This window comes from Aspergillus ochraceoroseus, assembly GCF_002846915.1.
Source record: "Aspergillus ochraceoroseus IBT 24754 chromosome Unknown P175scaffold_1, whole genome shotgun sequence".
NCBI lineage: Eukaryota > Fungi > Ascomycota > Eurotiomycetes > Eurotiales > Aspergillaceae > Aspergillus > Aspergillus ochraceoroseus.
The window spans coordinates 5472982-5497377 of record NW_024468476.1 but is presented as its reverse complement, the minus strand read 5'-3'; the positions used below and the strand labels follow the sequence as shown (position 1 = coordinate 5497377).

General features: G+C 47.4%; 8 protein-coding genes across 8 annotated transcripts; 2 read left to right on the top strand and 6 right to left on the bottom strand.

Moving 5' to 3' along the window:
• Positions 1–3599: 3599 nt before the first annotated feature.
• Positions 3600–7053, bottom strand: P175DRAFT_0452351 (uncharacterized protein). Its single transcript, XM_040894514.1, has 10 exons — positions 6786–7053; positions 6586–6631; positions 6268–6421; positions 5985–6189; positions 5361–5937; positions 5260–5298; positions 5137–5205; positions 4804–5063; positions 4098–4750; positions 3600–4026 (listed from the first exon to the last, which is right to left on the bottom strand). Exons 1-10 carry the CDS (start codon positions 6917–6919, stop codon positions 3986–3988), a joined length of 2178 nt encoding a protein of 725 aa, XP_040756882.1. The 5' UTR covers positions 6920–7053; the 3' UTR covers positions 3600–3985.
• A 661-nt stretch (positions 7054–7714) lies between these two features.
• On the bottom strand, positions 7715–9692 carry irs4. Its single transcript, XM_040899186.1, has one exon. The coding sequence runs from the start codon at positions 9553–9555 to the stop codon at positions 7909–7911; it is 1647 nt and encodes a 548-aa protein (XP_040756881.1). The 5' UTR covers positions 9556–9692; the 3' UTR covers positions 7715–7908.
• Positions 9693–10176: 484 nt separating this feature from the next.
• P175DRAFT_080690 (uncharacterized protein) lies at positions 10177–11159 on the bottom strand. The gene has a single exon (XM_040901106.1). It carries the CDS (start codon positions 10742–10744, stop codon positions 10361–10363), a length of 384 nt encoding a protein of 127 aa, XP_040756880.1. The 5' UTR covers positions 10745–11159; the 3' UTR covers positions 10177–10360.
• A 219-nt stretch (positions 11160–11378) lies between these two features.
• Positions 11379–11838, bottom strand: P175DRAFT_0514203 (uncharacterized protein; the record flags this gene model as incomplete). Its single annotated transcript, XM_040898798.1, has 2 exons — positions 11601–11838; positions 11379–11573 (listed from the first exon to the last, which is right to left on the bottom strand). The coding sequence occupies exons 1-2, from the start codon at positions 11832–11834 to the stop codon at positions 11379–11381; spliced, it is 429 nt and encodes a 142-aa protein (XP_040756879.1). The 5' UTR covers positions 11835–11838.
• Positions 11839–12246: 408 nt separating this feature from the next.
• P175DRAFT_0529039 (uncharacterized protein) lies at positions 12247–12639 on the bottom strand (the record flags this gene model as incomplete). The annotated part of the gene is made up of 2 exons (XM_040899656.1): positions 12247–12400; positions 12515–12639. The coding sequence occupies 2 exons, from the start codon at positions 12637–12639 to the stop codon at positions 12247–12249; spliced, it is 279 nt and encodes a 92-aa protein (XP_040756878.1).
• Positions 12640–12700: 61 nt separating this feature from the next.
• P175DRAFT_0506943 (putative C2H2 transcription factor) lies at positions 12701–16273 on the top strand (the record flags this gene model as incomplete). The annotated part of the gene is made up of 7 exons (XM_040898234.1): positions 12701–12731; positions 12848–13064; positions 13183–14510; positions 14682–14773; positions 14835–15101; positions 15158–15302; positions 15357–16273. The coding sequence occupies 7 exons, from the start codon at positions 12701–12703 to the stop codon at positions 16271–16273; spliced, it is 2997 nt and encodes a 998-aa protein (XP_040756877.1).
• Positions 16274–16339: 66 nt separating this feature from the next.
• P175DRAFT_080735 (DNA ligase (ATP) DNL4) lies at positions 16340–20093 on the top strand. Its single transcript, XM_040901107.1, has 7 exons — positions 16340–16703; positions 16810–18920; positions 18973–19104; positions 19156–19288; positions 19341–19446; positions 19494–19896; positions 19960–20093. Exons 1-7 carry the CDS (start codon positions 16627–16629, stop codon positions 19983–19985), a joined length of 2988 nt encoding a protein of 995 aa, XP_040756876.1. The 5' UTR covers positions 16340–16626; the 3' UTR covers positions 19986–20093.
• Positions 20094–22342: 2249 nt separating this feature from the next.
• P175DRAFT_0506942 (uncharacterized protein) lies at positions 22343–23833 on the bottom strand (the record flags this gene model as incomplete). The annotated part of the gene is made up of 1 exon (XM_040898233.1): positions 22343–23833. One exon carries the CDS (start codon positions 23831–23833, stop codon positions 22343–22345), a length of 1491 nt encoding a protein of 496 aa, XP_040756875.1.
• Positions 23834–24396: the final 563 nt, after the last annotated feature.

Sequence of the window (24396 nt, the reverse complement as noted above, 5' to 3'; positions counted from 1 at the left end):
TCTTCTTCTTCTATCCCACTTTCCGCGGCTGACCTTGGTAATGTTCTTATTTCAACCTTCATGGCGTCCTCGGGATCTCGTAAGAGAGTAAAGCCTAGCCCGTCAGGCCCGGACTCACGATCATTTGATGGGGTGGCCTCCCCCAACGAAGAGCGCTCCAGCTTGCAGAGTGCCCGGGTAGGTTTCTGATTTTCTCTAGATTAGTCCGCACTGCTTCTCGAGTGAATATGAAGCACATGAAGTTTATTCTTATCATATCTAACTTGGATTGCAGTGGTACCCTGGTGTCTGGCCCGCTGCGTCGAGGTCATCGAAAGCGGCTCCCGTTACCGAGGTTGCCCGTGAGAGTATCTCAATGGCGAAACACACCCTATCGAACTTGACTTCTGCATCAACTCCTCAGCTTGAGGCACCGAAACCACCACGGAATCCTTCCCTTCAACTGACACGAAAAGCGGGTGCATCGACAAGGTCCCTCCCCGCTGACGCGACAACAACCCGCATCAACATAGCTTCTGATGGCACCGCATCCACTCCCTCAGTGGACGTTCAACCAGACCCTACCACTTCATCAGAGCAAACAACCGATAAAGAGACACCAAAGGATAGCGCTGCGATTGTATCGAGTAACACATCAGAGCCACAGGTAGCCACGACGAATCCCGATGCAGCTGAAGGGGACGCGAAAACTGGTAACACATCAACAACTGAAACTCAGCCCAGTGGATGGCTTTCATGGTTTTATAGCCCGGTCACAAATGACACAGCTGCTACTAGCGATTCGCCCGCAGATTCGCCCGCAGATTTACCAGCCGACGCACCTCTAGAACCCCCTGCTACAGAAGCTCAAGCAACGCAGCAAGATTCTTCCTCTACTCCAGCAGATTCAGCGCTAGAACAACAAGATAAACCCCCAGAAACGATAGAGATCTCATCTACATCCCAAAAGCGGTCCTGGCTCCAGATGTGGTATGGTTCATCGTCGTCCACAGGGCCGGAGGAGCCCAAAGGTGAATCTCCCCAACAACCGGAAGAGCCAGCACCTTTTAATCCTACCGAACGACCCAATCCCAAGGAGGATAATGTAACACCAGGAGTTGAAGAAAGCTCGCTTGACCCAGATGTCCCCACTTCTAAGCCGTCGGGGTGGTCGTTTTGGTTCAAAGACAACACCAAAGATCCCACCCAGGGAAAGGCACCGGATGCCCAAAGAGTCGAGGGGTCAACAACTCAAGAGCAACCCATGCCTCAACCTGCTAGCGAGCTCGAATATAAATCGGATAGGAAGACAGAAATTACTAAAAAGGGCAGCGTGAAGATCAAATCTCCTTCCAGCGGCTTGTCCCTCCCTGACAATGCGATTCAAGGATTAGAAACTCGCCCCAATGTTCCAACCTCGACTACTCCTGAAGCGGCCGCTGCTTCAAAGCAGTTGCAAAAGATAATCCCCAATCAAGTCGTCCCACAGTTTAAAGACACATTTGCCTTGCAAGATAGCCCGACACTACTCCAGTCGATCGGTCGATTTCTCCATTATACCAAGGAACCCAACAATAAACACGTCTACAAGGTTCCTAATCCACCGCATATTAAAAAAGCGCTCGCCATTGGGATTCACGGATATTTCCCTGCACCATTAATCCGAAGCGTTCTTGGTCAACCCACAGGTACATCTGTCAGGTTTTCCAATATGGCGGCGGAAGCAATACGCAAATATACCGACGACCATGGATATACATGTGAGATTGAAAAGATAGCCCTAGAAGGCGAGGGGCGCATTGCAGAGCGTGTGGATTTGCTTTGGAAGCTGCTTCTTAGCTGGATGGAGAAAATTAGAAGTGCGGACTTCATCCTCTTTGCCTGTCATAGTCAAGGCGTGCCCGTGGGGATTATGCTAGTTGCAAAGCTTATATCTTTTGGTTGTCTTAATGCGAATCGTGTTGGTATCTGTGCCATGGCTGGCGTGAATATGGGACCGTTCTCTGACTATAGATCTCGGTGGATCAGCGGCTCTGCTGGAGAGCTTTTCGAGTTCGCCTTGCCTTACAGCCAGGTTTCGAAAGACTACGAAGCATCTCTGAAGGATTGCATAGATTTTGGGGTTCGAATATCCTACATTGGGAGTATTGACGACCAGCTTGTGTCCCTAGAGGTAATACCCACCCCCATCCCATCCTTCCAGGCAATGAACTAACACCAACAACTTGTTTCAAGTCATCTTTATTTTCGCCCGTATCTCATCCATATATCTATCGAGCGGTCTTCGTTGACGGCAGATTCCATGCTCCAAGCTTGTGTGTTCCCTGCAGCTTCCCAATTTCCCTTGATCTTAGACCACTAATACCATTTTCGAACAGTGTCTCGCATCTAGTCGGGTTTGCGCTTAAACTTCGCAACCTAGGAATCTCGGACCACGGTCTCATTCGAGAGTTGAGCTCTCCACTTGCGGGTAGCCTCTACACGGGAGAGGGCCACTCACGACTTTATGATGACGACGCTGTATACCGGTATGTCTTTGGGGTCTCCTACAGTGCTTTCCATCATCGCTTATCCCTTCTCCAGACTCGCGATTGAATTTGCTCTCGAAACATCAATAGTATCTAGCGCATCTCTGCACATCAAGAGAAGCCACCCGCCCACTCCCGCAAACCCATACATCCTTCCTTTCGCAATGCGCGGCCTTCTTGAAGAAGAATACGTCCGACGCGAGTTACTCGACGAAACCATGGAACTCCTCAAGCAATTCGACGAGTGGAAACCAACAAGCAAGGTCCTTAAAGATGTTAAATTCCGCTTGGAAGGCATACGCTCCAAACTTTGATAAAAATTTCCTCAGTGCCCGATACACTCTTCCGGGCTTATTTGTATCTACTACTGCTTCTTGTGTACCTATTTACTGAGCATCCCCTTCCCTGCTTAAGAACATAGAGCACTACAAGTGTTACAGTTGATTATATAGATCACACTACTTTTATATTTTGGGGTTTTTTTTTTTCTCGCGCAACATGAATGATCCAGTCAAAAGAATCGGGGGCCCCGCATAAAAAAAAAAAAAACCAAAAAAAATGGATGGAAAGGGGAAATCAATTGATTAATTTCATTTCTTTGTTCTCTCTTTCTTCCCTGCTTTCTATCCACCTATCCACCTAGACTATGTATAACAATAATAATCCCAAATAAACTAACAATTATTTTCTATAAAGCAGTAAACCACAAAAGCCAGGGAGTTTTTTTTTTTAAGGGGATTGGGGGGGTTCCATGACAGCTCCAAGAGATTTGATAAAAAGATATATATATACAATATGTATACCGCGGAACATTGCGAATAGCATTGGGGATATTGGGATATTATTGTGCGTAGCTAGCTATGTTTAGGGAAGTGAATCAACTCGGTCTAAAGGGGGAAATAAATTCCCAGGACAGAGACTTGAAGATGGGGGTTTAGAGAGATGGTTGTGTGATGAATGATGGTGGAAGATACCTATACCTACCTAAGGTATGTAGGTATGTATGTATGTATGTCTGTGGTGGGAAGAACCTGTACATACAGTATGTACAAGCACTTCCGGACGTGGGAGTTGATCCAAAATCTTCTGGTTAGGTGTCTGACGAATGTGTCGGCCTCTTTACTGGTAGGAATGGCAGAGAGTATATTGAAGCTAAACTCCTCAGGTTAGTCGCTACCTAGAAGCACTATCTTACCCTATTGGAGTGGTGTCTTCGAGTTTCCAATAATAAAATATCTTAATATGACAGGCAGTCTTTAACTCGGGTTTACTGGAGTATAGGATATGTTTATAGAATTCCAATGAAGAAACTGTTAGGGGCCAAAACTGGTCTGGCCCTATCGTGAATGATTCGGCTGCTGTCTCCGATCTAGGATATAGCAAAAGCACAAGAAGCCTCAACTATATTATGATAGTCAATGTCCTCAATATGAACCGCATCCATCCAAGGATAAGGTATTAATATAAACGCATACCTACTATTGTAAGAAAGCCGTACGGTATGCGCCCTCAATTTCATCTAGAGCATCTAATATCAGCGCTAAATCCCCTTTATTGTTGCTCACGCAAGTACAAAAACAAAGGACTCACCTCTCATTCCATCTAAAGCCTCAAAGGCAATAGCGTAGTTTGAGACAGCACTGATGATCCCTTCCAGTCCTTGTCGAAGCTCTTCCATAAATTGATCGAAGGGGTTGCTTGTAGTGCCATTCCCGAATTCCGGCGACATTTGCTTCTCTACACGCACTTTGTAGAGTATCATCAGCATGGCATAGCTCCCTTGCATGAGGCAGCACGCAAACGAAGGCATCGTTCGTGGAAATTGGTTTAGTGGTAAAAATTGAAGTACCTGCGGTGGATTGCGGGCATTATTGAGCGGCTGGGGTATAGGCAAACTCTGAAACGTGCGCGATATTAACAATGACGCTGTAAGACAGACTTTTGCAGAGTGTTGACTTGAAAATGGGAATCCGTCAGTGAAGGAGAGATGCGACATAGATTGAAAATCAGAAGACGTAGATGAGGTGGATGAAGGTGTAAAATTGCTCGAGGGGGATTGCTGGACTTGGCCCAAACTAGGACACGAGCAACCAATACTCGAAATCTCATCATGAGCTTTGGGGGGTTTCGGGGCATTTGCTTGTGTCGGGTTGTTAGGACCAGCGGCAGTTAGATCGCAATGTTTCTTAATGAATATAGGTATATCGGAGAAGGCTCGAAATCGGTGAATTTTGATTTGTGCACTGGCGCAAAGTTAGTATGCTACCATTGAAGAGCTACATACACATGGACCAACCTGGAGAGCTTTATTTGAGATATTGCACGGATGCTTTTGGCGGTAGTAAACTCTGATTGGCTATCGCGCTCGGCGGCTGGAGGAGCGATAGGAAGCAGATTTGACTGGGCCAACGCTGAGCTAGCCCAAGCATCCAGCTGCTGCATCCGTTCATATATGTAATGCATATTCGTCCTTGTTGAGGTGCACTTATTGAGATCGATCACAAATTGAGTTGCAGATACCAATACTTGTTGAGCTTGAATTAATACCGACCAGCCCTGTGAAAAGCATTAGTGAGACCGGTTGTGGTATAAATAATGTCCAAGCAGACAATCCGGGGAGGGAGCCTACATCTGGATCCGCAGAAAACCGTGGATAGGGAGTAACGAATTGCGGGTCATTCGCAATAATGGATAAAGGCTTGAGATTCACAACATTAGAGGCGCAATGAGAATCAAAAAAGGTCCAACTTACTGCTGTGCTAACAATCGAGCCCTGGAGAACACAGTAATACTATTGTAGAAGAGTAGATATCAGCAATTGTAGGAGAGAGTCTCTGGCAAGTGTCTCTCTACCGTCATCCACCAAGCCCTTCTTCGAGCTTCTGTGAACTCGTCATATTCTTCCCCAAGTGCGTGAAGGGACATATCAAGCGCTATGGCCAAAGCCTGACCGGCTCGATATCTCATTTTTAAAAGATTTCCACGCTGTGTGTACTCGTATACTGAGAGAACTAGTAGGGCAAGAATGCACTCAAGCTCGACAGGAGTTTGAGGGTGAAATGGCTCTCGATTAATGAGCGGACGACCACCTGACAAAGCATCTGCTGGAACCGTAGATGAAGCATGGAGCTCGCAATCAGACTCTATGCTATTATTTGCAAGCTGTGCAAAACTGTGTGCGTATGTGCGACGTCGAATGACCGAGCTATGAGATGATGGCTCTGGATCATTTGGATGTGGGATAAGTGCTAATATAGCAGATAATGCCAGACTGAGCGGGGAGTGTGGTCGATAGAGGAGTATCGGTTCCTCTGACGGAGATTCTGTGAAAGAGCCAGCGCAATCTAATGGCCGATCCATAGAATAGGGTGCCACTCTGGGTGGAAGGATTGGAAAGTAGCAATGAATGAAGTCGTAGTAGGCGTTCAGTCTGTCTTTCCAGTCAGAGCAGTCCAAGGTCTTCAAGGTAGAACCCACATGTCGTGCTCGCTGCCATAAGTCCTTACCAAGGAAGGCGACGTTATAATACTTGGTGAAGGGGTCGGTTCCATTTGGGCCTGGGGATTGTTGCCATCGTGAGGGATGAATAGCTCCGCAAACATAGACAGAACATCGGACGAATAATCTAAGCTTCTGATACCGGCACCTGGGACGGAAAGCACGTCGATTTGACCGAACGTTGCTGGCATATAATGGTTAGTTTTCCCTTCGGGATCTACCGGGGTCTGCTTAGTCCTTGCACTGGTTTGGTTCAACATACAATCCTCGAAACCGGAGCATACGGATGCAAGTGCTGGGTTCTGGATAACATCTTGCTGGACAACGCCATCTAGATAGGGTGTGTGCTTCTTCTTTTTCCTTGGACCGCCGCGTTTACTAGGGAGATAGGAGCATTCCCTCTTTTTGCTGAGACACTTGATATAGGGATGTGCCTTAGTATCAAATTTCCAGTACGTGGGGCCAGGGGTGGGGGATTGGCCTGGAAGGTAGTAGGTAGTTTGGGGGGAAGAGAAGCCAAAGAACAAGCAGAAAACAAAACACAGCTGAGAGACAACCACGAGGGAAAAAAAGAACCTACATTTATGCAAGGATCTTGGCCATCACAGCGTGTTCTCGAGGCACGACTGTGATTTGATTTGGTTAGCGGCGAGATATATCACCGTGGGCAGGAAGACCCGAAGATGACCTTGTAATCAAACAAGCTTCTCTCCCGGCACCAAATGGAGATCGAATGGAGATCGAATGCAGATGGTAAACATGACAACGGGCGTTCCTTACCAAGCTAAACATGCTACCTTGACTGGAGGCTTTGCAAATTTCTTGCGGATCACAGTGGGCCTCGACGCCATGGACTGTGTAACTGTCGAGACCCCATTCTGATCCAGCTGGTGCTCGAAACTGTCCAGAACCATGGTGATTCTGGAGGAGTAGTTTTTTTTTTTTTCAATCAATGGATTGAGCAAAGAGTATGTTGTCGAGGCTCCAAGTCCGAACTGTCATGCAGCGTCTGGCAAGCGTGCAACCATTACTCAGGACTCGACGCTCAGATGGTGCATCACGTGCGAAGTCTGGAGGGGAGGAACAACAAATTCTTCCTTTTTGTTTTTGTTTTTCTGCCCCTTTTTGATGGAGACCCAAAGGAGTGGTCTGATATACGGAGTACACCTGCGTTGATACTTGGGGGGAATAAGTTCTATCTTAATCAGCAATTGTTGGCTGGCTCGTGAACCAAATCCCGAACTGTGCGACAGTTCGGGATTTGGTTCTGATTTGGTTCTAACTGGAAGAATCACAGTGATGCTCAGTCCATTCTCGACAAATTCGAGAAAATACCCTTCAAGGATCGATTCCGAGGAATTTTACTACTCCTGATTTATTTTTATTTATGTTTTTTTTTTTGGTCTTTCATTCATCGCAAAAAGGACAGGTCCACAGTGCCAGTTGGTTGCGCTTTCCTTTTTAGGCGGAGGCTGCATATCACGTGATATTGTAACTATATCACGGTCCAGTATTTTATGATATTTAGATCGATAATGTAGAATGTGAGATGAAAGACTCGATATATACACTGTACTCGTCCTGGAAGTTGTGGCAAAGCAGCGGACCTAACAAGGATAACCCAGAGAGGGCAGAAAAAAACACTTACAGAGACTCTTCTGTCATCTGTTAGTTACTTGCGGCGTGATGCCAACGTAAAAAGTACTATAGTTCCTTTATTCCTCAATATAAGAGGGATGCGAAATACAGGATGGGGGCATTAGTATTCCTGTTGCAACGACCCTAAAGGAATATTCCACTGATTCACTTCTCTGGGAATCTATATAGGTGCCGGATGCCAAAGAGCAGCCGAGTACATAGAGGCCTAACGTGACAGGCAACTGTATGGCACACGACTGTGGGATTAGGTTCGAAGATCACCCAAGGAAATGCCAGGTACACGTCTAACACTCCCCCACACGCTATCAGGAACGACTGCGGGGAGCTTATGTCCCTTCAATTGTTGGTCGATTAACCACATGCCGACGACAAACTCTTCCTTCGCAAGAAGACCAATCTTCTGTCCATCCACAAGGTCCCAGACTTGCTCTAGGGTATGGTCTGGAAGGCGACTGCGCGACCAGATATCCTGAACCACTAGGTTTACCACCATCTCAAGAGCATTCACAGGATACATGTCAGGGGGTCGTTCTCCCTGGGAACCCTGTTTAAATATTTGGTAAGGAGGAATAAGCAGCCCTTTATTAGCAGCCCAAACACCTTCATACCGCTTTCGCTCTTTCTCGGTTATTTCAATTCGCCATCGTTTTCTATCGCCTTCGTGGTGTTTATGCGGGTGTTTATGGATGATATTTTTTGTGTGTGGATGGTGAAGATGTCGACGGTGGTGACCTCCCTCGTCATCAGATTTGGCTTCGGCCCGGAGTGTTTGACGTAGGTTACCCGGGCTTGGATTGGAGGGGCGGTCCTTTTTGGATTGATGTTGAAGTTGTAACAATGAACGAGATCTGCGTCGACGCGATGGTGGGGGTGGAGGAGGGGACCTCTTCGCCTGTAGGGCTCGGGCTGACGCTCGTGACGAGGCAACGACGGCGTCTGAACGCCCTTCTCTACTTACATCCGTCAAATTATCAGGCATGCTTGAGCTGCTGTAGTTTTGTGATTGGCTGTAGAGTGATGCAGCACTGGAGCTTGACGGCCGTACCGGAGACCGGTTATCTCCAAGGAGATATCGATGGTCTCGTGTATCCCTCGTAGACATGGTTGAATCAGCTCGTCGTGGTGGGAGCGCGGGAGGCCGCCCCTCAGATAAGGTAGAAGAGGAGGCCTTTGAGCGAAGAGAAGATTGGCTGCTCGAGAGCTCTTGGTCACGTTTTAATTTGTCTAGACGCTGGCTGGTAGGAGCTAATGAGCTGGTTGAGTGGGTTGTTGATGATGATATTAGAGCGGGTTTTCGAGGTGCAGGCGGATTTGGTCGAGGCTTTGATACGGCCGGCCTAGGAGAGGTGGTAGGCACGGGCGACGCAATAAATTTTGGCAGCGACGTTTCTTCGGCATCGTCTAAAAATCGTCCAACAAGCGAACGGGTTGCTATCGTCCCTCGGACGGGGATCGGGGACGGCAGATTCTGGTCTTCATGCTCCCCATTTTGCTGGATTTGGGCTTTCTGGACACCGACACTTGCAGCTTTTGCGCTGGGCGTCGGGGTGTTTCTCACCGCAAGCTGGGCCGCAACATGTTGCAGACTTTTCGCTTGAATATCTGTCTGTGAGCTCGAGTTGCTACTGAACTTCGCGATCTTATCCTTTATAGAGCCGGGTTCCGGGAGCTCTAAAGGCGGTTCGGAGTCGCGGTCCAGAATAGGGGCGGGATCCCGACGGTCAATCCCCATAATTACGCCGGATTTCTGGCTGACCAGCCGTGGAGGATCTCTGACTGGGGTTGAATTAAAGGCTAGGAGAGCTCCTTGCAAAGCTGCGGCGTTGGGAGAGCTCCCCTCATGATTGCGGGGAGATAATCGGCGATCCAGAGTTGTAGGCGGTTTGGCCATTCCTGGGAGACCGACCCGCTTGGACCAGCCAGGGGGTTGTTTCCGCAGGAGGCTTGAGCAACTCTACAGGTACCGTTTCTCAGTAGATCCGCCGTTGAATGGTGGTTAATTGATGGAATTGCTGGTCTCTTGAATATTCATCGGTCTCTTCAATTTCTAAAAGACAGATAGGAGAGTCTAGGTGGACGCGTGCGAGTCAGCCTCAGCCGCAATTTTCGAACTAAACCTGTTCAATAATCCAGTCTATTCTACGAGTTTTAAACATGGCTCTACGGGTAATTCATTGGATCTGTCTCTTTGCCCTGGATTTCTATTATGATCTCGAAAGGTTGCGCGTGCGTGGCCTTTCCACGCTACAAGTCCTGTTACGACTGAATCTCCCCCCCAACCCAGACAGAAATATGCAGAATCATCTTGGAATCCTCCTAAATTTTTAGTGCCCTAGTGTACTCAGCTCGCGCGAGCTTTCCCGCAACCTCGCGTGAGGTACCCGAACCCTAACCGATATCAACCTGCAGTACGGAGTAGGCCTGAGCATCAATCGTAGCTTCCGGGTACTGATACCTGTAACTTGGTGATGTGCTAGTTGGCTGGGATGCAGTCAAGTCAAGTCACCCAGAAAGTCATTACTTAGCAAGTCACGTCCCGTCTAGCAAATCGCGCCCAGCAAGTCCCATGTCTGCATCTGACGGTAACAAGGATGCAGCCACCTAACCGGAAGGGGTTGAAGTTGCTGTTAAGAAAGAAGTTATTACAAGCATAGATAAGGAGACTCTTCAGCAACTTGGCTCGTCCACCAATGCTGTCAAGGCAAAACGACGAACGATCCCTGCAGAGGAGGCTGCATCCCCTGACGAGCCCCATCAGGGTCAAGATCAGAGCCAGTAGTAGGTCCGCTGAATTCTTGCTGGAGGCAACTGTCATAGCTTGCCTTGTCGTCCACTTTCTTGGAAATGATTCCTTCGCGATCCCAGTCCCAAAACCATGTCAGCTCGCGGTAAAATGCAAAACTGGGAAAACCCTTTCTAAAAAGTGGGTGGATTTTGTTGTCAAATAGCCAGAAAAGTCCGGATGTTGTTGCCAATGCAAGTCCGTACCAATATGCTCTAGTGTCCCAAGCCTTTTCTAAGATACTAGATAGTTCTGAGCCGCGTGAAAGTTTCTTTTCTTCAGATCTGAGGATAGCCATGAAGTCTTCGGTGGAGGTCTGTAAGAAAGAAAAAGAATGGTCCACGGCAGTTCTGTGTAAAAAAAAAGCCGAGGTAGCATGCGCATTGCTGTAAGGATTGAAGATTGGTAGGCAAAGTCCGATCGATTATTAATAGCATTAGGTTGATAGCGAAGCCGAGAATCATGCACCGCAAGTAAGTCATCCACATAGTGATATGTTGATAAATATGTTGAATCGCGGGGTATACCAACAGGTATTCCTTCATTTTCGAGCTCCTAGATCCCTAGTGATAAGGGCCGATTCGCAAGACACAAGTACCCACTATCACATATTGTAAAAGATCCAATTCGTGGAAGTGGGGATTTTGCAAAGCTCAGGAAGATCCGTGCAAGATCACGAAAGAGATTAGCACGCAGTTCATTGTTATCCCGTCCTTGTTGCCATGTGTTTGAAAGCATACCACCACGGTTAATAAATTCAATTATCATGTAGCCTGGCATGCCCTTCTTAAAATGACTATCGTTTCGAACATAGCAAGACGGATTCGGGAGACAAAGGAGTGATCGTGACCAGCGAAGGAACAAGGAGATATAACGAGAGGCAAAGGACAGGTTCTCGAGGCGGGTAAACTGTGGATTAGTTGGACGTAGAGCTAGCAGGGTCTTAAATATACAGTCACGCCGGTTGATATCCCAAAGCCATATAGCTTTGGAATAGGTATGTTAGGGCAATAGTCTTCGAGCCATGCATAAGTACCAGCTTCACATCGGATCTTTTCATCTGCATTTCCAGGCTTGATTCTTTCACCAACGCGATAGGGTAAAGGGATGCGGAATAGGACTTGATACTAGCCAGTAATAACTGGTATACAAACGTTAAAGCTTCCATTTAGCCATTGATCTCGATGCGCAATATTAACAGTGGATGGTGACATATTGAAATGGTGCGCGACAACTTCACGAATCCACTCTACATGGTCTTCAAGAAACGAAAAGAACTCATCCCGTTGGCGAACATATCTAAGTTGATGTAGGATATTGCTTTCCTTGTCTTGAGCACTCTCGAGTGTGATCTCACCACGGAGAAGTTGTCGAGATTGGCGGGACATGGTGGGTGAGCTAGCAGTTATGGTTGCTGGGACCTACCATGCTTGGTGCAACCTCATCGGAGCGGATTAACTATATGAGGTCAGGTGACTGCCAAGACATTCGTAATTTCTACCAGGCATATGCCCATTATATTTTACATTAGAAGTGGTGAATACTTTCATGTCAGGTAGAAAAATAACTCTCTACCCATAATGAGGTTGGATTATGCTAGCTCTACCCATGGTGAACTCGGGACCTCGGCGTGGGTATGGAGTAGAGCTCTACCAGCCACTACGGAGTATATTGGAGAACTCGACCACATCTACTGCAAAGAGTAGTACCACGGAGAATTAACCGAGTACCTCATGATGATACCTGCCCACCAGGTAGAATTTAGCCGACTGGAATATCCCTGGATGGCCAATCAATCAATCAATCGCAATGATTCTCATCCTGCTCGCCCCGGACCGAGTCACGTTTCCTCGCACTCCACCACGATTTCCCCCGCTTCTCGTGCCTTGGAGTGTGCATCTGGCACGATGACCCGCCGAAGCCGGCATCTGCTCTGAAGTAGCGCCCAAAGAACCTGGGGGTGTCAGCATTTTCCGTTATCAGTGTCGCAATTCTTGAATATTCATTCATTCTTCTTCTTCTTCTTCTTCTTCTTCTTCGTCCCCAGGCGCCGGGATGCTCGATTGACCCACTTCCGGGGATAACAAGTAACCCCACATAATAATGCTCTCGCGCTATCATTGTCCATTTCTTTTGTGATGCGTCTTTCAATTCTCTCTTATGCTCCTCTTCTCTGATACTCTGCGCTACCATGTCCCGACGCTCCTCTCTCCATCTTGTCAGTCTTCTGTGCGCAATTTGTCGATGAGACGCCATGTCCCCGGAAAACCCCGACCCTGGTCAAGGTAAGAACGGATGTTTTGAATTCTCCTTCCCCACACTCGAGTTCAAAACTAAACTTCCCCCAAGAAGTCTTCCTTTTCACAATTTTCGCCCCAGGAAAAATTAACCGAGGTTGTAGAAGCTTTAGACCGCCATGAAGCCGATTCCAGGGCCAAGTGTGACGACGTCCCCTATGATCGCGAAGTTGAGCAGCCCTCCACAGCCGTCGGCCAAACCAAATGCTCTATCTGTCAAAGCACCTTCCGAAGACCTGAGCATTTAAAACGTCACTTTCGCAGCCACACGAAAGAAAAGCCGTTTGAATGTGCGCAATGTGGCCGTCATTTTTCGAGAACGTAATTTCCCCTCCCGTCCCCTCTCTCTTTTTTTGTTTTCCTTTCATAAACGAGTCCATTCTCTTCTTAGACACTCGCCGTTCGAATTAGCTTCGCAATTGAATCTAACGTGCCTTAGTGATACGCTACATCGCCATGAATTAAGCCATCATACCATAGGGGCCGACGGGGGAAAGGATCGTACGCACCGAATCACAGTCAAGACATTCCGAGCGTGCTATAAATGCGCCATTGCCAGAGTGCGATGTAGTGGTGGTATGCCATGCTCGCGCTGCGAGAACCGATCTCTTGAGTGCCAATACCCAACCGAGCGACGTTCGAAAGCCAAATTACAGAAGAATGGGGTGTCAACCTTATCCGTCGAAAATGATGATGTATCGTCTGGACAGTCTACGCGCTCATTCTCTACTCTTTCGACGAACGCCCCCGAGACGTCGCATAAGCGCAGCGGCGAGAACTCGGCCTCTCAGTCTTCTGGATATCAGATGGGCCAATTTCAGCTTCAATTGACAGAGCCTAATCCTTCCATCCCTTCCGAACACCGTCCTTTGCAGGCCAGTTCCCAGGACCATACCCAAACCCAAGCGGGAACCACGGAAGGTACTATTCCTGAGCCTACTGCGGCTTTGTCTCAGACAAGTATTATCAGAGTATCGGAGATAGTCCCGCAGTCGTTTCCCTCATTTTCCGGTCAAAGCCATCAGCTCTATTCACCCTTGCCAAATTTGCGAACGCCAAATTCCCCCTACACCGATAGGAGACTCACGTCCGGCTGCTCACCAGAATGCACGCCGTTAGATATCGTCAGCTCCGGCAGCACTATTTCCGGAATTGTGGTGACAGGTGGCCAGCACGAGCAAATGGGTTTCCCACAGCCCTTCCTAGACCAGTCTACAGTTTCCACAATCAATTGGCTTTCTAACGATCTATTCCTTGGATCCCCCAACGACCAGGGTCTTGTGTCCGCACCGCCTTCGTATTCCCTCCAACCCGGTGCCTTTGATGGCTCTTTGAACCAGACAACATGGCTTCCTCCAGTCATTAACACAGAACATATGGGCTCATCCCTGTCAGGAAACATTTCCCAAACTCCTTCTGGAAACACATCACTGGGTGACGATATGGATAACTCAGCTAACTTTGTTCAAGGCCCAGACCCGCGATCCCAATCGCGATCTGAGTCTAGCAAGCGACCGGCAGACTGGTATGCAGATGAACCCAGCAGGCTACTTCTTAAGCACCGGCGGAATCGACCATCTTGGCCAGTACACGCCCCAGAACCACTGGATATATTTCTGAAATTTCAAAGCAGTGACTCCAAGGTCGGGTTCTCGTTCCCAGTCTCCCAAGAGGCCAAGGTGGATCCTGCATCTGAGCCTTTGAAGACATGGCAAATCCAACCATCAACTTACGACCAGATATACAACTCCTTCGTTCGGCTATGTTGTACGGAAACCGTTCTTTATTCAAAATTCGAGACAGAGAATTTCCCAACAGCTGGGGCATTATCCAGATTTCTCAACCTTTATTTTCGCTTCTTCCACCCTGTATACCCTATATTCCATACTCCTACCTTTGATCCAAACAAATGTCACTGGCTGGTCACACTTGCACTAGTTGCAGTAGGGAGTCATTCCCAAGATCTCTGTGAACGAAATGGGACGGTCGCAGCCTTTCATGAGCTCCTTCGCCGGGCTATCTTTGTTGAGGTATATGCGTACTATATTGAGAAAGGAACCTCCTTAACTAATTAATTTTTTTTTTGCTTAGAAAGAGAAGTGTCCTCCTGAGCGGACACCACTCTGGTTACTCCAGGCAATATTACTCAACTGTGTTGGCAGACTTCATGGAGGTAGTGAACGAGGAAGAATTTCAGCACTTGGTGACTTCACGGATCTCACTAACCTTGCCACTCGTGAGAGACTGCTATGCTGCCCAGGGAAAATAAATAACTCACCGAACGAGGCATCCGTGGGTCAAGAATGGACCTTATGGGTTGAAGAGGAGTCTCGAAAGCGAACAGGTTATCTAATATGGGTATGATTCTCTTTGGGCTCTCTGTTGATTAGCTAGTCGGCTAAATATCGACACAGCTCGTGGATTCCACAAATGGGTACCATTTCGACAACAACCCGTCTTTTTCTCTTGATGATGGCCAAGCGCCGCTTCCTTCAGATGAACATATTTGGCAGGCGGGTTCAGCACAAGAATGGGAAAGACTTTATGAGGCGACTTCAGGTATTACTTGATTCCTCTTTAAAGCTTCATCTTACCTAACTATTCTTTTTCCAGGCCGAGAACAAATATCTCTCTACGATGCTGCGCTCACACTGTACATTGAAAAAAGACTTGTTCCTGAAATAGGGGATTTTAATCATACTCTGATTATTCACGCTTTATATCACCGCATGTGGGAGGTTGGAGAATACTTCCGCCGGCCCTTATCATTCTGGAACCCCACGGCAAAGAAGCAATCCCGCAGATTAGCTATTCCGTCAGGGTCTGTATGGCTTCCAGGGATCCCCTCATATTCGAAGTGGAGGAACAGCGCGTGCGATTGCTTGGATATTCTTCATTGGAAAGCAAGTGATCTTGTCGCAAAAGCAAACGGCCACGAGCACCCAACGATTCTGCATCTTCATACAGCCCGAATCGTTCTCCTAGCGCCATTCCGTGAAATACGATTGCTAGTGACCTTGCTTGTAACGGGTAAAGCTAATTGGGCTGACCGGCAGCAAGTGATCGAATGGCATTACATCTTGCGTTGGATAAAACACGACCAATATAAGGCGCGTCTGGCTATTATACACGCCGGCTTAGTTTTATGGCATGTTCGCAGGTTCAAAACCAATGCATTCCACGAGCCAGTTGCGACCTACCTGGCGATTCTTACTTTATGGGCTTACGGGCTTTCCTATTCTCAAGCACCTCCGGACATCACTACTCACGGTGATACAAGTCGGGAGTCATCCGGCGAAGCTGCTATAATCAACCTTGACCAACCTTGCGACGATGACCTTGTGCAACTGTTTGTACGCGATGGTCAGAACATGAGGGGAATATTAGCCGGTGTGGGAGATCTTTGCTCCTTGCATGGCACAGAGCAGATCCTTCGAGTTGGATGTGAGACCCTTGCCGGGCTTTCATCCTGGGGGATATCTAAAGAGTTCATGGTGGTCTTGATGAAACTTGTAGAGTTGGTTTCTTGATAAAGAACAGAGTTAGACGAATAAACAGATGGTTCCCAGCTTTTACCGGTGTATATATTAACGAACTCAACTACTACCCATCAACAATCAAGCTTTACGATTCCTCTCAAAAGGCCTCTTCCCCTTCAGCGATGAAGAAATTGTTGCCAGTACGGTGTGAGGGCAAGTGATATCATGTCACATGTTCTCGTGTCGTATATGGCGGTTGGAGCCTAGAACGCTGCCTACAACAACAAATCAATACTTAGTTGCGCGATCCAGCTCCATTCCAAACCATAGCGATAAGTGACTCTTCCATAATTGCAGCCCTTTAGCAGCAGTGATATTAGTTTGAATGGACTGCTGTGATCAATATGGATCGAGACGAGGTTATGCAGGACAAATCAATAAAACCCCCACTGGGCAACGAGGACTCCGATGTGGATGAAAAGTAATCGAACCAATTCACTTTCTCTTCGCCATTTTTCTTTTCTTTTTTTCCCCCGCTTTCTTTTCTTTAAAACTATTAAGCTAATATTGATATTCACTCGACATAGGTATCCTAACCGACCTCGAAATCATGCACCGACACTGCCTTTCCATGCGCTTTTTGAGCTACTCTTCCGGCCGCTAAGTGAAATCAAGAAGAAGCCCGTAGGACCCCCGGGAGCTCGAAGAAAAGCCGGACCTCAGGGTCAATCCGCTGAAAATCTTAATCCATTCGAGAGACGACGCGATGTAATTGAGCGCTTCATCTCACGATGGAAGAAGGAAGTTGGTGACGACATATACCCCGCATTTCGATTGATCCTGCCTGACAAGGACCGAGATCGAGCTATGTATGGCGTCAAGGAAAAAATGATCGGGAAATTGCTCGTCAAAATCATGAAGATTGATAAGAATTCCGAAGACGGGTTTAACCTTTTGAACTGGAAACTTCCGGGGCAGGCTGCGCCGTCAAGTATGGCGGGCGACTTTGCAGGTCGCTGCTACGATGTTATTTCGAAGCGACCCATGCGGACGGATGTGGGAGATATGTCGATTGAGGAGGTGAATGAGAAACTTGATCAGCTCTCGGCTACTTCCAAGGAGGAGCAACAGCTTCCTATTCTTGCTGAATTTTACCGACGGATGAACGCCGAAGAGCTGATGTGGCTGATTCGGATCATTCTTCGGCAGATGAAGGTCGGCGCAACAGAGCGGACTTTGTTTGATGTCTGGCATCCCGATGCGGAGGGTCTTTACAGTATCTCAAGTAGTCTTCGCCGTGTCTGCTGGGAACTTTACGATCCCAATATCCGACTCGACGCAGAAGACCGGGGAGTTTCACTGATGCAGTGCTTCCAGCCGCAGCTGGCCCAGTTTCAGATGCATTCGCTGGACCGGATGGTTAGTCGGATGCGGCCAACGGAAGAGGACCCTGTCTTTTGGATTGAGGAGAAGCTTGATGGAGAGCGTATGCAGCTTCATATGGTCTCGGATCCTTCTGTAGCAGGAGGCAAACGGTTCAAATTCTGGTCTCGGAAGGCCAAGGATTATACATATCTTTATGGAAATGGTATATATGACGAGAATGGGTCACTGACTCGGTATCTTGAGGATGCCTTTGCCGATGGAGTTGAAAATTTAATCCTCGACGGCGAAATGATCACTTGGAATACGGAGCAAGATGCGCCTGAGCCTTTTGGCACCCTTAAAACGGCTGCTTTGTCGGAGCAGAAGAACCCGTGGGCAAACGGAATTCACCCACTACTACGAATCTTTGATATTTTGTATCTCAATGGACGCGATCTGACCAAGTACACACTTCGTGATCGTCGAAACGCCCTGCAGAAAGTGATCAAACCCGTGCATCGTCGGTTCGAAATACATCCCTATGAGGAGGCAACAACTAAAGCTGAGGTTGAGACTTCGCTCAGAACAGTCGTTGCGGAAGCCTCCGAGGGTTTAGTCCTGAAGAATCCTAGGTCGCCATACCGATTAAACGAACGACATGATGACTGGATGAAAGTGAAGCCCGAATATATGACTGAGTTCGGCGAGTCCCTTGATCTCATCGTGATCGGCGGCTACTGGGGATCTGGCCACCGCGGCGGTAACCTCTCGAGCTTTCTCTGCGGACTACGGGTCGACGACGGGTCGTCTTCGCAGACCTCAAATCCGACGAAATGCTACTCATTCTGTAAAGTTGGTGGAGGATTTACTGCCGCTGATTACGCAAATATCCGGCATTATACTGATGGTAAATGGATTGACTGGAACCCTAAGAAGCCCCCTACAACGCAGATCGAGCTTGGGGGAGGTGATGCCCAGTATGAACGCCCAGATAGATGGATCAAGCCCGAGGACTCGATTGTAATTTGCGTCAAAGCAGCGTCTGTATCAGTCAGCGACCAGTTCCGAATCGGGCTGACACTGCGTTTCCCACGCTTCAAACGACTACGTATGGATAAAGACTGGAAGAGTGCATTGTCTGTGCAAGAATTTTTGGATCTCAAGTCTAATGTGGAGCAAGAGCAACGTGAGAAGGAGTTCAACGTTGAAAACTTCCGCAAAAAGCGCGTGAAGAGGACTACGAAGAAGCCACTTACAATCGCGGGATACAATGAGGATACAGAAGTTAAGTACGCGGGCCCATCTGGGCATGTTTTTGAAGGGCTCAACTTTTGTATGTTCTCGGTTGTCTCGTCCGTCGAGACTCGTGGCTGACCTTTGGATAGTTATTCTTACCGACTCAAGTGCCCCAACAAAAAAATCCAAGGCAGAGCTCGAGAATCTTGTAAAAGCCAACGGGGGCAAATTTTATCAGACGAATAACGCAGCTCCGGATACGATCTGCATTGCAGACAGAAGTAATGACATTGCTCGCCATTGTGTGCTAGGGATGCTAACACATTTAACAGGAACTGTGAAAGCAGCTTCGATACAGAAGAGCGGGAAAGTTGACATTATTCGCCCTGCCTGGATTCTCGACTGTATCCGACAGAATGAGATTGATGCAGGCCTCCCCGACCTGCTCCTTCCTCTGGAGCCTAGGTATAACGTTTTCTGTTAGTTTGTAAAACATATCATTGCTAATACCATCCAGGCATATGTTCTTCACCACCAAAGACAAGCAGGAAGAGATTTCGTTCAATCTTGACCGGTTTAATGACAGCTATACTCGTGACACAACGAGTGAAGAGCTTCGTGAGGTGAGTCTTCTTGAATTAATATCATAGCACTCGTTAACTGGAAGAAGCTTTTGAACCAAATGAGCAAAGAACATGAAGTTGATGGAGCCAATAGCCCTGAAGCCATTCAGAAGCTCACTGACTGCATCCAAGAGAAATCCAATTCCGGATGGACCATGCCATCTGGGTGGCTGTTCAAAGGGCTGACTTTATATTTCCCCGAGGAAAATGATACTTCCAACTCATGCCGAGCCCGCTTGGCCAAAAACACTGCTAGATTTGCCGGAGCAAAAGTCACTAGCTCCTTGAAAGATGCTGCCGTCACTCATATCCTTGTGGGCCCAGATACGTCGTCATTGGAAATTTCATCCCTCCGGAAAACACTGTCAACTCGGACTAAGATCGCACACATCGTCAACCTGGAGTGGCTCGAAGAAAGCTGGAAGGAGAGAACACTTCTTGACGAAGAGAGTAAGTTCCAAAGTCTACTGTCATTTATGCCGGATCGGGCAATATTAATTTCCTTTTGGTTAGGGTTCCAACCGTCTCATAAATCTTGACGAAATTTACCACCATTTCTCATTTTTCTTGCAGGTTTGAAACCAACACTTTGGAGGGGGTTACGTCTCAGATACCAGATACCTATGCTCGGCTGATGTCTGCGCAAAACCCCTCATGGATGAAAGAACTCACCCTGGATGACTTGAGTTCCTTGTCCGGCTGGTAGCCTAGCTGCCCGATCTACGGATAAGAAGTCCGCACCTCCTCCGTATCTATTATTTACTCTTTGATCTTTTTTTTTTCTTCTTCTTTCTCCAGGGTCTGCAGAAACTCGTAAGATCATAAATGACTGGGCCAGGCTCCCCGAACCCTCCCCGTCCGAACCTATACATGAAAGCCAAACCGGCTCCTCCATTGGACAGAGATAAGGCATATGCACTGGCCTCTAAGGGGGAAGGGAAAGGGAGGATCATCCCGAAATCACACCTCATGCTCTTCTTCCCCACCCATCCGAAGTAGGCGCCATAGATACCCACCTGCACTATGTAAAGAAATAAATACAGGACAACGTGCGCATTCGGTATGACTTGCCCGGCTCCCATCTACGTCCTTGTCTCCGTTCATGGAATGGAGGTGTAGATGGAGATAGAGGTTGGTTGGGAGTTATACGAGGACCGGACCTACCCTGCAGAGAGAGTACAGCTCTAGATAAGAGAATTCCAACCCCGAGTACTCCATACTCCGCAGCCAACTGTGATCTGTAAAATTGACTCAACTTGACTCATACCCTCCTGAGTTCCAAGCACGCATTAAAAAAAAAAAAACCGGCAATTTTTCGTCGCAGTATCCCTAGGAAATAGATAGGAAGGTCCTTCTATACTCTGTATCCCTGCCACAGTGGAAGTGAAGTACTCCGTAAGTGTCTGCAGCGGCAGGAGGATGTATGTATGTATGTATGTATGTATGTATGTATATATATTTGCTTTTATCCTCATCGGTGCATTTTACTGACTACGGAGTACCCTAGTGGTGGTGGTGGTAGTGGTAGTGTACCTAACTAAGGTTTAGAGTATGTTTGTAGCTTCAAATGGAAAAAGGTAAACATGACTCTACTAGTTAGACTAGTAGTAGTACGGAGTATGTATCATCGTCCCAGATAATTAACTAGTACTACTGTCTACGTAGTTAGTAGTGCTGTACTACTAGTACTAGTTAGTTTGTAGTTTGTAGTTACATACATGTCAAGTTTGTGAGTTAGTTAATCACCAGTTAGTTAGTTAGTTAAGTATTACATGTTGTACTAATTATGCATAGGTACAGGTACATAGGCACGCACATACATTAGATTAGGTACGGAGTACAGAGTACTACACTGTGCACTACTAACTAGCAGTGCGCGTATACATATACAGTATGTATGTATGTATGTACCTATAGGCAGGTACAGGGGGGGGTGTCTTACAAAAAAAAAAAAAAAAAAAAAAATAGAATAAAATAATAATAAAATGAAATGAAGTAAAAGAAAATTTTTTGTATTAGTATTATTATTAGTAGTTTATTTCTACTGCCTAGGTGTATCTATCTCTGTATATATATGTATATATACCTTGTTCAGTCCATGCTTAACTATGCTGCTGGTTATTCTTCGGCGATAATGGATGTAGATAAAGTAGGTAGAATAATATCTCTGTATCTATCTCTGTATGCTACTCTGATCATCCCATTAGGTAACTAACTAACTAACTACATACTACCCTTATAGCTAGTTATGTATACGTGTGAGGCATTTTGTGGCATTGTGCTTGGTTTTTTTTTTTTTTTTTTTTTTTTTAATAAAAAAGTGGATTGAGCCTAACCATCCTCCGTAGTCCTTACGCCATACATAAAAGTAGTCACTGTTAATTAGTGCTTTCTAAATGGAATTATTTTCGAAACAACCCAACCCTACTCCATAATAGGTAGGTGGATAGTATTTAGGTACATACCTATCCGGTGTAGGGCATGCATCCCTTATCCTATAACCAGACCAGTTAAAATGTACGAAGATAATAAAATCACAACATGTTCATTTAACCCGACAAACTCTAGTTGAGGTGGCTTGCGCGCTTATGTATACATCATGTATCAGGACAAACTCGGAAATAATGATGAAATACGTAGGAAAGTAGGAATACATGCGATGCAAATGATTCCAGGCTTATAGTGATGTGTAGATGCTAACTCCACCCAAAAAACACCTTATCCATCCTCTAGCAATGCTTCCCAGTCCAAGTGGTACCCAATATACGTGTACAATCCAAAATAAGAATATGATGCCCAAAACCGACGCCAGGCGCTATACAGAACAAAGCGGGGGAAAGGAAAGAAAAGAAAAGAAAAGAAAATAGGGAATGAAAGTTCAACAAAGACAGCTGTGTTAAAAAGACTCCGCAGAAATACCAACCCATCGGGATGGAATTGCGGCTTCTTCATCGTCTTCTTCGTAATCGTAAGGAGGGACTCGAGTTTGGCTACCTTTACGAGGAGGTAGCCAGACTTTAGCTCGTGTAGGAAGGTCGTCGCGAAGTTTGCCCTTGCGTCTCATATTCATCTCGAGGGCCACCATGCGCAGAAAGTCGCTATTTTCCCGAGGCTCTCGTTGCCGCGAAATAGCCGGCATTTCTGGATCAAAGGGCAAAAACTGTCGACTGCGGCCTTTGGAGCCAGAGAATTGGAAGCTGCCTCTCCGAAAGCCGCGTTTACCCGAACGATTGTATGTCTGCATTTGAACAGAGATGGGACTGTTGCGCGTGTCAAGGGACTCATGCGGTTGATCCTGATACGAGTACATTTCCGCTGGCGAAACCATAATCGGATTCAGATATCGCCGGAGAGCTGGAGAGGGTGGCTCATTCATCGGAGGTGGCCTACGGTCGTCTGTCATTTCAGGCGTGATAGTGAACAACGATCGCGTGAGGAAATCATCGGGTTGCACTGAAGGTGATGCAAAGGTAGATACCGTTTGAGCCGCCGATTTAATCGCACGCAACGACGCCGTCAAGTTTGATTTGAAAGACCCCAAACGGGGGAACGATCGCGAAGAGATACGGGATTTAGGTGGTTTTGAGTTTAACGGGGACGATCTTTGGCTAGTAATTGTATGTCCATCTTCAGAGTCTGACGATTCGACCTCCAGGAGTGGATGATCCAAACCGCAGCTCTCGGGATGTGACGGGCGCCGTAATATCCTTTCAGATGGACTTCGTTGGCTTGATGGAGTATACGGCAAGGGAAGGCTAGATGGCGTATCTAAGTCGTTGTCTAGGGAAGGTATCGAGCTGATAGACATGGAACGAGCAGAGAATGACAGTGTCTCACTGTCACAATCGCTTGTGATAGCAGATCTCTCCCCGTCATCAGGAGGACTGAGGAGGATATCAAGAGCAGTATTCCCCGTGCTTTCCAGCACCTGATCATCAACCCCATCCATCAACAGCTTGCTAAAATCGTGCACATGGTTCCCACGGGGAAGCTTGCGCGACTCGCGAACGGTCCAGTTTCGTCGTGGAACGGGGATTGCGGTGGCCTCCAGGATCGATGCAATGGATGAGGGGATGGGGCGGTGGTCCCCCTGAGGGGGTGACGATGCCCGGGATGTGACTCCGCCTCTCCTCGATGTTTTGTAACCTTTTCGTACAGGCTCCCTGTGTGGCGATGTTACCCGTGGGCTGCGCTTAGGAGGAATCACCACCGGGCTGGTGTGCATCGTCTGTGACATCTTTTCGGAGGGTAGTTGGAGTGCTGAATCGTCCTGTATCGAGACGATATCGATCGACCTTTTCGAATGTTGGGTACTCTGCTTCCCATTTCGTTGAGAGGGCATCGGAGAAGACACCGAGCTAAAGAGAAAAGCCCTAGGGACCATCATCTTTAAACACTATACCCACGACAGGGGTTGGAAGAAAATCGGTTCAAGCCTGATGAGGCACTCTGGTCGAGAGTCCGGGCGAGATACATGGATGGGAAGAAGATATAGAGGGAGAAGGGAAAGGAAAGGGAGAGGGAGAGGAAGAAAAAGAGTCGGATCTGGAGGCACCCCCAAAGGGGATTATTTTGGTGATAAATAGATGATAGGTCGACACTGAACTGCCGCAGGGTTGGGTATTTTGCTGCGTTGGCAGGAATCCACGACTAGTGAACGAAAGCGTTAAGCGCAGGATACCCGATGCGGGAAACTGCCGGGGTTGTATGCAGGCACGCGACTAGCAGATCCCGGGGATTACAAGAGGGAAAAAAACCGGGTGGAGCGAAGACTTGAAAGAACGAAGTTGTGGATAAGATAGGATGTACTCCGTAGATAAAGGATGGAAGTCAACTGCGATGGATAGTTATAGATAAGAGACAAAAAAGAGTGAGACACACGAGAGTCGAGTGCGACGTCAGGCGGAGGTGAAGAAAAGGATCCTAAGAGTTTCGGTTGGAGCGATAAGG

Coding starts and splice junctions, on each gene's coding strand:
- P175DRAFT_080690 (XM_040901106.1), bottom strand. CDS start 10,744: ATGGCTATCCTCAGATCTGAAGAAAAGAAACTTTCACGCGGCTCAGAA.
- P175DRAFT_080735 (XM_040901107.1), top strand. CDS start 16,627: ATGGATCGAGACGAGGTTATGCAGGACAAATCAATAAAACCCCCACTG. Junction 19,447..19,493: donor CGAGTGAAGAGCTTCGTGAG/GTGAGTCTTCTT, acceptor AACTGGAAGAAG/CTTTTGAACCAAATGAGCAA. Junction 19,897..19,959: donor AACACTTCTTGACGAAGAGA/GTAAGTTCCAAA, acceptor CCTTTTGGTTAG/GGTTCCAACCGTCTCATAAA.
- P175DRAFT_0452351 (XM_040894514.1), bottom strand. CDS start 6,919: ATGGTTCTGGACAGTTTCGAGCACCAGCTGGATCAGAATGGGGTCTCG. Junction 5,938..5,984: donor TATGGCAGCGAGCACGACAT/GTGGGTTCTACC, acceptor CTGGAAAGACAG/ACTGAACGCCTACTACGACT. Junction 5,206..5,259: donor GCTCGATTGTTAGCACAGCA/GTAAGTTGGACC, acceptor GTGAATCTCAAG/CCTTTATCCATTATTGCGAA.
- irs4 (XM_040899186.1), bottom strand. CDS start 9,555: ATGGCCAAACCGCCTACAACTCTGGATCGCCGATTATCTCCCCGCAAT.